Raw genomic sequence first — 14332 nt, forward strand, 5'->3', positions numbered from 1 at the left:
GTGTGGGAGAGAAGCAGCATGGCTCTGCAAGCTGCCTCTCACCATCCCCTCCCTAGCTGGGGGAATGTGGTGCTGAAAACCACTCATGGAAGAGTTTCCTCAGAGCTCCCATTAGCTAGTGGGGAGTGCAGAGCTAGGTTAGCAGGCCCCTCACTCCACTCATGGCCAGCCCCCATACTCCCATCCCTCTCCCACACTCTCTGTCCTGCCCAGCTTTCCCAACCCTGGTCTGCTCCTGCACCCTCCCAGTCTTCCAAACATCGCATCCTCAGCCCTCTCCTGCACCTCCCTCCCAGTCAGACCTCCACTCCTAGCCTGCTCCAGCACCCTACCTCCCACCCTGACCCTCGCCCCCATTCCTATCCCACTCCCTGGCAGCTCCCTCACACAGACTTTGCCTCACCTCAGAGCCTCGGGTGGCCCTCAAAATCTACGAAACCTGGGACCCCAAAAGAGTTAATCAGGCCTGTGGGAAGCCCTGAAGCTTGGTCCTCCCTGCCTCCTTTCCCCTCCCTCCCCTGCCATGGGGCTGGAGAACCAGGGGAGTAAGGTACCTCAGTTGTGGGCCACATTAATGAGTATCGGGGGGGGGGGGTTGTGAGGATTTTTTTTTGGAGGGGGGGGGAGCTGCCTCTCACTTGTGTGTCCCCCGATTTTTTTTCCTGTAGATCAGTGGCTCCCATCCCAAATAATGGTGCCCTCTGATAACTTGGGTTGTTAACCATAGATTTCCTTAGGGCAGCTACTTTTTACTTCTGGATACTTGAGTACAATTAAGATGATACTTTTGTACTTTTACTCAAGTAGTTTTCCAGAAGGATACTTTTACTTAATTATATTTTTTTCAAAGTAGCAGTACTTTTACTCAAGTAACTTTTTGGGTACTTTTCCCACCACTGTTTGTTTGTTCTCTTTCCTTTCCTTATGTTCCCTCGGTCGTGTCCTCTTCCTTTTCTTGTATTGCATTTTCTGCCGCTTTCATATTTTCTCTTTGTAATTTTTCTTTCAATAAGATCCCTTTCTGCTTCTATAATCTTATGTACGGTTATCCTATATCCTGGATTTATTTTCTGTAGGCTTGGCTTGTTTTGAAGATCTCACTGAGATTTAATCAATTAAGCCAGATTACTGCACTGTGCTGTGTCTTCAAGTTTGGTATAAGAAAACCATTTGTATCATGTTGCCTTAAGTGGCAAATGAAATATAAAGGGAAATCATATTTTAACATACAAGGGGGCAGAATTAAGCACAAGCACAAGGGGGCAGAATTAAGGATGCGCTTTCTGCCTTAACTCTGTTTGTGTGTGTATGAAGCATGAAATTTCTTGCCTCAGTTAGTGCAACAAAAGAAACAGACAGGAGACGAGTCCAGAACAATGCAGAAATAATGGAGTATCCCCAAAAGGGGGGAGAGATGAGAAGTAAGAGTAGGCGAAGGAAGACTCCATGTCCTGAGGCAGTGCAGTGTGTTGGCATGAAAGTAGTAGTTCAGGGGTGTCTGCTGCCCGGAGCTGTGATCTCTTAGCAGCCCACATGTAAAAAATGTTTCGCCACTCCTGCTACAGAGCCAATATTTAATGCTTTTCCCAGAAAAAACCTCAATGGGCTGCTGTAGAAGATTTTTAGTTCAAATACTTATCCACCTAAAATTACAATAATCTGGTTGGGTGGAAATTCCTAGGTATGAGTCTTATTGGTTATTATTTTCCTATAATTCCTTGCACATAACCACCAAAAACAATAATTAAATTAGTGATGCTTAATTTTGTACATATTTGTTGTCTGTGCAACAGCAGTTAATTTCCCCCAGTTTATTGGGTAAATATGCACATTTCTTCCAGATAACCGTTTACTTTAATTTCAACCTGTATGATTCATTTATATTTTTTTCTAGTACTTAAAATTTTCTTTCTCTTCCTTCCCCCTCCCCTCACCGGACATGAATACACAGACCTTTTGAATGTGATATACTCTCAAAAAGTCCGAACATTACAAATGTGTCTACACTGGCAGCTTCTTGCACAAGAACAGCCATTCTTGTGCAAAACCTTGCTGGCTGTCAACACTGCACACGCGTTCTTGTGCAAGTAAATTTACAGTATAGCATTGTAAAACAGGGCTTCTTCCGGAAGAGTTATTCCTCTCCCCATGAGGCATAAGCCCTCTTGCGTAAGAGCTCTTCCACAAGAGGACAGTGTAGAAAGGCAACACGAATTTCTTGCGCAAGAAGCCCCTATGGTTAAAACGGACATCAGAGCTTTCTTCCGCAAGAGAGCGTCTACACTGCCATGGATGCTCTTGTGCAAAAGCATGTGCCAGTGTAGATGTGCTCTTGTGGAAAACTTTTTGCACGAGAACTCTTCCGCAAAACAGTTCTTGTGCAAGAAGCTGCCAGTGTAGATGTAGCCTTACAGTAAATCTGTAAATTTCCTTTAAATATCTCATGTACACAGGATTCTTCTCTCTAACATGAGATGGGCCAGAACTCTCCAAAGACAGAGAGATTGAGATCCTAGGAATTCCAGCAGTTGGGATGGAAGCAGGGGTTTCCTCCCCCTTCTTCCATTCCAACTGTTGCTGCCTCAGTTACCTCAGCCAGTCCCCGTATGTGCAGGAAGGAACTGCTTTTTGTGTCAATTGTTCACAAGGATTTAAATGTGAATCTTTCAGAAATTCTTTACATAACTGGCACCCTGGGAGATGGCAATAATCTGTGCACTAAAAAGAAGAAATGGCAAAACTCTGAGGTGGTGGGTGGGCCGATGGAAATACTATGTGATACCTGTAATCCTGCTTCTTTCAAAGTAAGCAATTTACTCTTTCACTTGCTAGTTATTCAAGGATGTTCAACTGTTCAGAGATATGAATGTTACACTATTCATCATAATTGCATGGAGTAGGAGTTATTTAGTATTGGACTGATGCATGTGCTGCCTCAATTTCCCTGCTTAAGTAGGCATTTGATATTTATAAAAAAGGATTATTAAAAACCGTAAATTTTACAGCTTTTAAATTGAAGTTGTGGAGAATACTCTCTCTTCACCACAGCAAGTGCAAAAGACAGCCATATACTGCAACACTCGCAAATGCAGTACTCTTTTGAAACAATGGGTAACACCTGTGCTACAACACCTAGGAAAACTAGGATATATGATGACAGTTTAGCCATTTCTCATAATTATTGTACCTTTTTAGCTTTTCAGGAAAGCTATGAAGGCTGGAATCCCCCTAAAGTTAGCTCCTACCAGCTGTGTGTTTGTGTGCTCACACACATACCTACTTCCTAATCTCTCTGTAGTCTTGCTTTTAGTAAACAAACTAGAAAATGAAATTTCACTTTCTTAATTGCTTATGAGAAGTAGAGCTAAAGACCACTGTTTAAAACAAAACACACATTTAATGCAATGTTTAATTATGTGTATTTCTCATGCTCACTAAATTCTGGACTGTTGATCATGCCAGTGTCCATTTGTCACTGTGTATTGTTAGTTTTTTTTTTTACTGTTAATAGGCTAAAGTCTAAAAATGGTCCCATAAAGTCAGGCTTGTACAGTGTCCTTGTGAATGTTGGCACACTTGCCCAGAATGTTGAATTTTAATATTATAAAGGGAGGAGTACCAAGTGTGAGGTTGATAATGGAACTCACTATTTGCTCAGAGATTGTTGCTCTGTTAGTGTGCATCTATACAGCACCCTAAACTCGAAATACGAGATGCAATTTGTGCTATGCAAATTGTGTTTCTGATTTCAATTCTGTTTTGAAATAGCTTATTTTAAAATTTGGGGCATCTACATATTCTGAAATAACAAGTTATTTCAGGACATCCCATAATCCTTATGGAATGGGGGTTATAGGAATGCCGAATTTTTTTTTTTTTTTTTTTTTGGCCTCCGTCGGTCAGTTGACCATGGATGACGTATCCTAGTTCTCGTCTTGGTTCGTTGAGGAAAGCAGACTGTGGCGGGGCAGTACCTGACTGTCTGGGGGCTGCCCAGCTTGAGGCGGGCGGTAACTGCCCAGTGAGACCCGAAGATCCCTCCCACCGTCGGGAACAACCCCTGGCGCCATGCTCTACGCCAATTGAGCTGTGGCTTATAACCGGTAAACTGTTGCTCCCCGTGTTGTTTCCGCGCTAGTAGCGCTAGCGAGGCTGGAGTGTCCTCTCCAGGGTTGCGAGATATGTTGGTAGTCGGGTACTAGCCAGGGCGATGTAATATGCAGGAACAGGCTATTGCCCACGTAGCGGGTCCCCCCTCTCCACGTCGTCGATGGATCCAAAGGAACAGCAGGGCTGCTACAGTTTGGCATCGGCGCCGTCGCAGGAGTTGCCAGAGCGAGGCTGCAAGCAGCGTCGAACTGCCTTAGGGACTCCGACTCCGGATTTTTCCTCGAGGTTTACTCCTGAAGCCTTTTCCATGGAAGAATATAGCCGCAAGGCAGCGGAGGTTTAAAATCAGGGTTTTCCTTCCCCTAGATGAACTGCCTTCCTAGGCTGACGAGTATCATCTCCCTGAAGCAACTGGTTATAAGGAGCCAGTGACCCGCCTGCACCCCTTCTCCTGTCAGTTAACACAGTTTCGCCGGGTTTACAAGCTAAACCGCACGTGAAGGCCAGGAGCTGGACTTGGTTGTCAGAGGCTATTGGAGACGCACGCCGTATAGGGGTACTTTATAGACAGTGGGAGCTTATCCCCACTACCACCCCTGGCTATGACAACCTTGGAACCAATGCCGAAATAGCGCGCCCGTTATTTAAAAAAATATTTCAAAATAACAGGCAGGGTAAGATGTTAAGATGCAGGGCAGCTATTTTGGGTTACCTCTGGTATCCCGAAATAGCCACACAGTGTAGACGTACTCTTAGTGTCTTCCCTGTTTTTCTTTGGAAATGTTCAGGAAAAAGCAACACAAATGTTTAGGTGTATGACCTTTCTTTTAGGCCTTTCCTGCTTAGAAAAAGAGACGATTAAGGTGGGATGTGACAGAGGTCAATAAAATCATGGCTCATTTTGGAGAAGGTAAATAAGGAGCTTTTATTTACTCCTCATAACACAAGAACTAGGACTCACCAAATATTTTAAACATGCTGCCTATTCAAACAAAAGGAAGTATTTCTTCACACAACCCACAATCAATGTGTGGAATTCTCTGCCACGGGATCTTGTGAAGGCCAAGACTATAAAAGGGTTAAAAAAAAAGAACTAGATACATTCATGGAGGCTAGGTCCATTAATAGCAATTAGCAGGGATGGTGTGCCTGGCCTCTGTTTGCCAAGTGACAGGGGATGGATAACTTGATGCTTGCTTGTTCTGTTAATTCCCTCTGGAGCATCTTGCATTGGCCACATACTGGGCTAAATGGATCTTTGATCTGACCCAGTATGACTGTTATGCTCTTACAGGATGTTAAACATCGCATATTCCAATATCCCGGAAAGAACAATATCAAGTATATAGTAAAATTTCAGTTGAGTAATGGAATTTTTTTTGTTCATTTCAGTAGCTGGATAATTTAGCCAATCAAAGTTTTAAAGGCAGTTGTACTCAGATATCTGAATATGTAATACGGTTTTACCCAATGTCTGTCTTAACTATTTGGGCTGTAAGCTCATTAGGATAGGAGACTGTGCCTGCTGTAATGTGGTTTAGTCCATGTTGGGGTGCTCATAAGTGTTCTGATAATAAAAATAATAAATATAGATTCTAGAGCGGAGAGGTCTCATCTCTGTAATGAATTTTCAAATAGTGTGACTCATTTTTATTCGTAGCCAAAAAGTTTTCTATCCCTAAAGAATGAGAAGTCACTGGTGGTTGCCCAGCATTGTCAAAGAATAACTCTCTTAATGTGAAAAGCTATAGTTAGGTTTAAAATGTGTCTTGCTTATTAACTATTGGACAGTGGGATTGGTAAGTATAAATTACTGGTCAATTTAGTCTTAAAACTGTTGTATAAAATCTTTAAACATGTTACTAATGATAGCATCTGAAATACTTTATCAGTAGTACAGAGTTGTGGAAATCAACTGATTTTTTTTCAACTTGGCCAATGATAAAAAGTATATATATGGCCTTTTAACTTATGGAAATATTTTCAGGCAACACATTAAATGATTTTAAGCACTTATTCCTTTCATTTCAGCAAAATAAATGTTGTTCAGTATTCACTATTCATAAGAAAATAACAAATACATTGCAGTAGAGCATATATTCTTTCCATATACAAAAATGAATATTTTTTGTATTTCACTTCATTAATTGAAAGTGAATACAGGTTGAACTTCTTTAGTCTGGCACACTCTCTGATCCAGCAACATGCGTGGGTTTGCATGATTTTAGTCCACACATCATGGGTGTGGCCAAGTTATCCATGATCCCATAAGGTTTGTTTAGTCATAGTCCTGGCTCTCAGTGTTCTGTGCTGTTATTTAGCTCTAATTTACTCCTAAATGTGCCATTGTTATTTTATGAAGATTATTCTTTGGGGTGGCTGGTGTAAGGAAACAAAGCAATAAGACTGCAGAATGAAATATTTTGCATTGGAATTGTGTATGTTTTCAGTATATCAATCTTTAAGCAGACATAAACAAAAATATATAATGAGATTGACACTGCCAATTCCTGCCCTCAGACAAACCTCTTATCTCCCACTCAAATAAACAGGTGCACATGCATATTTGAATTCAATCCGTAATGTGTTTAAAATAACTGGAGGTTGAGTGGGACCAATGGTTAAAGAACCATAAACATTTTAATACTTGCCCAATTTAAAGTGATTATCAATAATATAACATTTAATACAAAATAATCCCATTTTAAATTTAGCATCATAGCAAACTGGATATGTGATTATGTCTCCCTCTGACTGGCTTGTAGTGTACTCATGTGCTACTACTACTACTGTAGCATAGGTGGTAGACTCACATTTCTGGAGCTGAAGCTGCTGGGTTTGATACCTAGTGATGGATCTTGTTGTAGTTATGTACGTGTCTGATATGCAGCCAGTTAGGAAATGTGATTCCATACACAATTCATGTTAGGGAAATTAAAATGCATTTATGTAATCATGTAACTGCTGAAAATATCAGCAATTATATGTGGGGATGGGGGGGGGGGGAAGTGCATGCAATTGTTGCCTCTGTATCAGAGGCAACAGTACACTAGCTTAAGATAGCTCCGTGCATGTACTGGTTCCCAGGCTTATTGGTTAACTGAGCAAATGGTTACACTTTTGCATCCCTAATTCATATCACTTGGTACAGCTACTTTGTGTCCTTATATCAAGTAGTTGATACTTATGAATGTTTGCTTAGAGGAAACTTTGTTTTGGGCAGTGCATTTTAGAGGCTTAAAATGTGATGATCGTTCATACTTGGATATAAATATTATGTAGAAACCTTTATCACTGACTTTGTCAGAATGGTGATCTTTTAAATTGTTTGCAAATTTTTTTTACCTATAATACATAAATAAAAGTCTAAAGTACTGATGTACTGAATGTGGTTGACCCATTACATTGTTTCACTGGCTCTTATGAGTCATGCATAGTGCTATAAGAGAGACAGAGATTAAGCAGTGAAGTTCATGTGGTGATGCAATAATTAATTATACCTGTTTAGTGTAGTGAACAAAATGTAATTTGCTCCTAAGTTGTCCATTAATAAACCTACGTAGTGTGAAGTATGTTACTTGACTGTAAAATGGACATCCTCTTGAAAGTAGGGGAACATTGGGGAGGGGATGAAGTCAATGGAACCAAAGCATTTCTACCCTTGCTGAGAGCTGCAACAATGTGCAGTGTGCGTAGTAGTAGCTCGGAAACTGCTTGCTGGTTGGGTCAGGTATGACATTAGCTACAAATGGGTTTGGCGGTTGTATTTCCTGCTGATTCTATTAATGGCAGAAAACATGGTTGGACAAATATTTGAATAACATTCATGATTGTCTCATTAAATGTACATTTTTATGCTAATTGGGAAATCAGATAATTTTGTCTATCCGGTGCACATCAGATCTAGATGAAAAATTAATATGCAGGGCATCCCTGCTATAAGTCGCCTTGGTATACCTCCATTCTGCACTAAAGTCATTGGTGCTTGTAGGAACTGTTGCATTATAAGTACTTCCATTCCCCATTCTTAAGTCAAGAACCCCTTCCCCCCCCCAAAAAAACCCAAATGGAAATCAATTGTGGGGGAATAAATTCCCTGCGTTTAAGTTATTTTGCTGTAATTCTAAGTTTTTGTTTTTAATTTATCTTGGACTTATAGTGAGGGCGGCCTGTAAACACTTTCTTAAAAAACCTGGGATTTAGATCTCATTTGGGCTAATCGCAGTTTAGTTATTGCTGATTGTGCCGTCACATTTGGGGGAAATATTTTGCCTGTCTTCATTGCCTTTAATTTTGTGATTTGGAATTCTTTTATTTTGTTATAGAATATGTGAAGTCTTTTTCTTTCTTTTTCTTTTTTTTTTTTTTGGCAGTGTTTTAGAGCACTTTGCTGCAAGGGACCACCACCTCCACGACCTGAATATGACTTGGTTTGCATAGGTCTCACTGGTTCTGGCAAGACAAGTCTACTGTCACAGCTTTGCAGTGAAAGCCCAGAAAATATAGTGCCTACAACAGGTATGTGCTGCTGTCAGGAAGTTTTTTTTTTTTTTTTTTTTTTTTCAAGCAAAAGTAATGTTTCTAATTTTCAGTTAAATAATGCATTAGGTTTATTCCTTAAAATAATCAAAATAAAAATAAAATGATCAGGTTTTAAATATGTTTCCTATTAATTCAAGTGCACGCACTGGAAAAGGAATACAAGAACTAAACTATAATATGAAGAATAAAGCTAATTCTTGATTTTTGTAGCTCAGAAATTTAGATTTTACAAAATTTTATAAAGTTTGATAAAAATATATCAGGAAGCAGTTATCCAAGCGGAACATACATATTTCCTTGGCCACTTCTTGGTTAGTTACATGTTCATTGTACTACTTTGTACATTTTGTTTGAAAAGTGTGTGTCTTGTCATGTTTTTGTTTAAAGATGAATGGCTACACTAACTAGGTTAGGTTTAAAGTATCTGCTGAAGGCTCTGTAGATTTTCTACATAGCAACTCATTTTAAAAATCTTTTTAACAGTGTTTTGAACTGAGTAATCAGTTCAAAGGTGGGTTGCTCTTGGAAAACTTAGTGAGATTGTATGCTTTTATGAAAATTTCCCAGGAAACAATCTGGTGCATTTTAAGTCAGAGGAGTGCTCTTCTGTAACATTGGTGGTATATCTAAATTGTTAATTTCTAAAGGTCCTGCCTCCTGTGGATTTTTTCCGTAGTCACCAAAATGGAAGAAACAAACCTTTTGAAGTTTTATTCCTGAAGGGGCTTTGCTACATAGGCAAAAAGTGAGGGGGAAAAGGTGATAGTAAATGGGGTGAGATGAAGAAACTAGAGGACACACATTAAGACACAGGTCCTTCCAAAGTTCATCACAGCAGCACCATGGAATGTGTAAATAAGAAAGAACTTAGGGTATGTCTACACTAGCCCCCTAGTTCGAACTAGGGAGACTTATGAGGTTGACTGAAATTGCTAATGAAGCACAGGATTTAAATATCCCACGCTTGATTAGCATGTTCCCGGCCGGTCGCCATTTTGGAAACTGCCTAACCCGAAGTAACTGCCCGTGTCTACACACGGCAGAGAAGCGGGATTCCGAGATAAACCCCTTAGTTCAAATTAACTGTTAAACCTCATTCCATGAGGAGTAACAGTTAATTCGAACTAAGGGGTTTATCTTGGAATCCCACTTCTCTGCCGTGTGTAGACGCGGGCAGTTACTTCAGGCTAGTCTGCTTCCAAAATGTCGACCGGCTGGGAATATGCTAATCAAGTGGGGATATTTAAATCCCGCACTGCATTAGCAATTTTGGTCTCCCTCTTTAGCCTCCCTAGTTTGAACTGGGGGCTAGTGTAGCTCTACCCATAATCAATGGTCAATATTTATTTCTGGGTACAGCTCTCTCTCTCTCTCTCTCTCTCTCTCTCTCTTTGGTCAGTAGAGGAAAGAAATGGAGCAGAGACAAGTTTAGATCAGAGAGAAATTCTGCAAACTGCAGTTTACGTATCTTTTTCTGCTTTTTTTCCAGAAGAGGCTTTTCCAAAATTTGGCCCATCTACACGGGGGGAAATTTTGGAAAAACCTCCTCTTTTGGAACATCCCTTCTTCCTCATACAATGAGGAATACAGGGATGCTGAAAGAATGTGTCTGCTTTTTCAGAAACTGTTGTGAAAAAGTGGACACATTCCCTGGACATGGAAGAGTTTTTCCAAGAATCAGTATCCTGGAAAAGCTCTGTGGCGGAGACATAGCCAGGATGAAAAAGGAGTTAAATACGAAGACACAGAACTAAAACTTATAAATGTACCTATACCAGTGCAAGAAGCTTAAACACAAAGATAGGAGAACCAGAATGACTGGCAATGAGAAATGATTGAGAGTCACTAGGTATTAACGAAAAATGTTGAAATGACAAAAGTACATACCAAGGTATAAAATTAAAGAGGAGAAATTAAATCATAGAGGAGAGAGAGAGTAATCTTGTAATTTTTTTTTTTGTGAGCCTAATGATTGAGTAAAGTTGATTTGTTAGCATAATAGGGAATGTGTGCGTGATGACAGGGTTTGTATAAGAGGTTCGCGTAAATAAGTTTACACTATATTCCATACATGTGGTTTTGAGTTTTGCATTCTTGTCCTTCAGTGGCCTTAGCTGGTTTTCATGGTATGTTCAATATCCTCATATTTGCTTGCTTTTCAACTGTATTTAAATTTAAAACTGACTCAAGGTAATACGATTTCTTACACAATGTGTACTTAACCCATGGAATTACTTGCCATTACATTTGTATCATATAGAATTTTAAAAGGACAAAATTGTCCTGGTTCAGGGCATAAACCAACATTCAGGTCACGCGGTTAGGAACAAACTTGCTGTAATGTCATAATTGCTTCCTGTAAGGTTTCGTACATCCTCCTCTGAAGCATCTGTAATTGGCCACTGTCAGAACCTGAGTTCCAGAAGTGATTGCGGTCTGTCATAGTATGTCAGTTCCTCTGTTCTGTTCAGTAACCAATACAGAACTGGACTGACAAAGCAGCCCTTAGAATTGTACCTGAATTGTACCTTAGAATTGTACCTGACCAAACCATTTCAGAGATACTGTTTGTGCTGTGCTAGAAGTTAAGATCCTCAAACTTCTCTTCCTCAGCTTCATGATGGGCTGCTTTCCCCTTCCAATCCATTTTATCCGATCACTTAGTCCCTCTCATAACAAGTACCTGAACTGGATATTTGCCATATTAATCTAATGACCCTCACCTACTGTGGGAGAAGCAATTCTCTCGTCTGGTAACAAAGGAAAAATTTCTCCTCAACCCCTAAGGAAAAAGAGAAACTAACATAATACCTACGGTAGCTCTATTTCATGGATGGGGATGGTAGATGTTTGCCCAGCCTCAGTGTGTGTTGCATGTCAACAACTGAGGTGTCTCCCAATATCCAGGGCCACCCTCTGTAAGAGTCCTGTTTTATCTCACCGCTGCCCAGATGCTGTGTATATGTATCTTGGATACTTTGCCCCAATTTCTTCAATTTTTGCAGGGATTTAGCTGCAGCAACATTGGGTTGTGACCCAATTTCCATTGGAATATTGGCCACCCTGGGCCATGCCTCAGTTCCCCAGATTTGGTTCTCAATATCTGCTGGGAGCTTGGTCATAGCAACCCTGTCTTTTTTCCTAGTGTTGGTCCCCAGTTTATGCTGGAATCTTGGCTGCAGACATGCTCTGAATTGTGCCTCATTTTTTCCAAATGTTGTTCCCAGTTTCAACTGGACTATTCACATTTTGTTGTGGTATGGGGCAGTATGTAAGCAACTAGTCAACTACTTGATAAGCATAAGCTTATCGGATAGCCGAGTAGTGACTCAACTAGTTGCTTCTCCCCCTTCGCCCCCCCCCCCTCCTGCTGCCTCTACCTATCAGAGGCAGAAAGGTGGGGGAGCAGGAGCTAGTGCTGGGAGAAGCCAGCTTAAAACTGGTTCCTCCTATCATTTTCTCCAAGGGGGGCAGGAGAGGCAGAGGCGTAGTGGGGGACCAGGCATGAGCCAGGAATAAGCTGATTTCCGGCTTGCACCTGGTCCCAGATGCTATGCTTCTGCTTTTTCATGGGCAGCTGCCTATGGTGGCAGATTCTCCCTAGATGGTAGGAGGCAACTGGGCCTAATAGGGCAAGCATTGGGGCCCATTGTGATGGGTTGCAGTGCTACTCATTTATACTTGGCCAGGCCAAACCTGAGTCAGTGATGATGATCCTGATGCCTGGTTAGTTGGATTGTCAACTAGTCGCTTACGTCCATATTGCAGCCATCTAGAATACATACTGCTCATGTCTCTGACAGGGTTATAATTTATGCTACATCATTTATTAACCTTAATATTAATAGTGAACAAGAAAATCTTGCTTTAAGTAAAACAAGGTATGCAGTTTAACTTATTTTCCTTGAGTCTACATGTATGTTAAAAATCTTAGGATGCTTACCTCATATTATTGATGATGATGCAAAGCTTCACTGTCAGTGAAAAATTTTACAGGGGTTGCCAAAAATATGCAAATTCTATCAATTTCTGTTTTTTCGATTTGCATCCACAAACCATGGTTAAGGAAGAATGTGGAAGATGGGGTAATGCTTCATCACACAAATTATTAGCAGAAAGGAATTTCTGTGGCTGTTAATAAATCTCTAATTAAAGGAAATTTATGCTGACAACCTTATAGGTAGAGCCTTACCAAATTCACGGCTGTGAAAAATGTGTCAGACTATGAAATCTGATCTCCCCAGTGAAATCTGGCTGTTGTAGGGGAAACCAGATTTCATAAAGCTGAGCAGCTCGAGAGAGGCATCTGCTGACTAGGAACCCAGCTTTGAGGGTAGCATCACCAGCAGTAGCAAAGAAGTGCAGATAGCATGGTATGGGGTAGGGATGTGAATGGTGGGAAGGGCCTGATTAGATCCACCGCTGGGAACCTCCCTAGCTGCAGAAAGCTTTGCATCTGCTACCTGGAAGCTCCGCTCTGAAGGTAGTACTGGGTGCTAACAGAAGTGAGGGTGGCATTGCCATCTTACTTTTGTGCTGCTGCTGTTGGTGGCACTGCCTTCAGAGATGGGGACTCAGGCAATAGCTGCACTTTGGCTGTTGCGCTGTGAAGGCAGCAGTGCAGAAGTAAGAGTGGGAATTCTAAAACACACACACACACACCCCTACCTTTTTGGTTTTGGGTCTCTATGGTTATAACACTGAAATTTCACATTTAAATATCTGAAATCATTAAATTTCATATGACTGTGAAATTAGCCAAAATGTACCGTGAATTTGGTAGGGTCCTATATATAGGCCTACTTGTATTCATAGTCTTCTGTCCAATCTATATTTAATGTGATTGAGTAGCCTATCTAAAATCACTGAACATAATCATTTTAATGGATACAATCTATTTCAAAATGTCCTTTCAAATAAGTTACTAACACTCTGTTTCTAATTTTAGGTTTTAGCATAAAAGCAGTGCCATTCCAGAATGCCATCTTGAATGTAAAAGAACTTGGAGGTATAACAATTTTAATCACTTGCATATCTGATAGGTATTTTACTTGCATTTCAGTGTGTAAAGGTACAGTATCGTAGTCTCAGATTAGAACACCTCTACTTGATAACTTCACTATGGGCACCTTAAATAGGGAGTTGGTAAAAGATAGGAGCCCTGGAATATTTAAGATTTCTGCTTGTTTTGTCATAATTATTTTAAATGTCAGAATAATGGGAAAGTGTGACTGATGTTAATTTATAAATTAATGTCAAAGCATCGTAACTTGAAGAATATGCAACAGATTTTCATAAAATAAATTGGATTATACTGCATGTTATGTCGTTTAATCTCTTGAACCCTAAAAATGAGTGCACATTGTATAAATGTAATACATTTTGGGCCAACTTGTAGCCTTGCTAGAATAGCAACACAGGAAGGTATTTTCTTATCCTCCTTACTTGCTACTTGCATCACAGATGATAATGTATAAGAGGAAGCATTCACAGCAGAATCTACATTTGAGTCTTCACTCTAGAAATAGTCCTCTCCTGGACTACAGAGTCCAGAAACAGGGAGGTCTGGCACTGGGTCACAAGTGCTATAGGGGGCACCAACGACTCAGCCGGAAGCGTGTGTGTGTGGGTGGGTGGTAGGGAGGAATGGGCAGCACAGCGTGGAGCTCTGGCCTCAGCA

General features: G+C 40.6%; 1 protein-coding gene across 6 annotated transcripts in view; it reads left to right on the forward strand.

Annotated features, from left to right (window-relative positions):
* ARL15 (ARF like GTPase 15) overlaps positions 1-14332 on the forward strand; it is a 299893-nt gene that overhangs the window by 107146 nt on the left and 178415 nt on the right. For 5 of the 6 annotated variants that reach the window (XR_012904918.2, XM_075932475.2, XM_075932471.2 and 2 more), the window contains 2 exons: positions 8484-8628; positions 13601-13660. Coding sequence is in view for 5 of the 6 variants with exons in the window: in XM_075932475.2 (XP_075788590.1) it covers positions 8484-8628; positions 13601-13660 (205 nt within the window). In the remaining variant the exon portion in view is untranslated. The remainder of the gene's footprint in view (positions 1-8483; positions 8629-13600; positions 13661-14332) is intronic. The other variant, XM_089779394.1, reaches the window with a different exon arrangement.

This window comes from Pelodiscus sinensis, chromosome 6 (genome assembly GCF_052426305.1).
Source record: "Pelodiscus sinensis isolate ZL-2025 chromosome 6, ASM5242630v1, whole genome shotgun sequence".
NCBI lineage: Eukaryota > Metazoa > Chordata > Testudines > Trionychidae > Pelodiscus > Pelodiscus sinensis.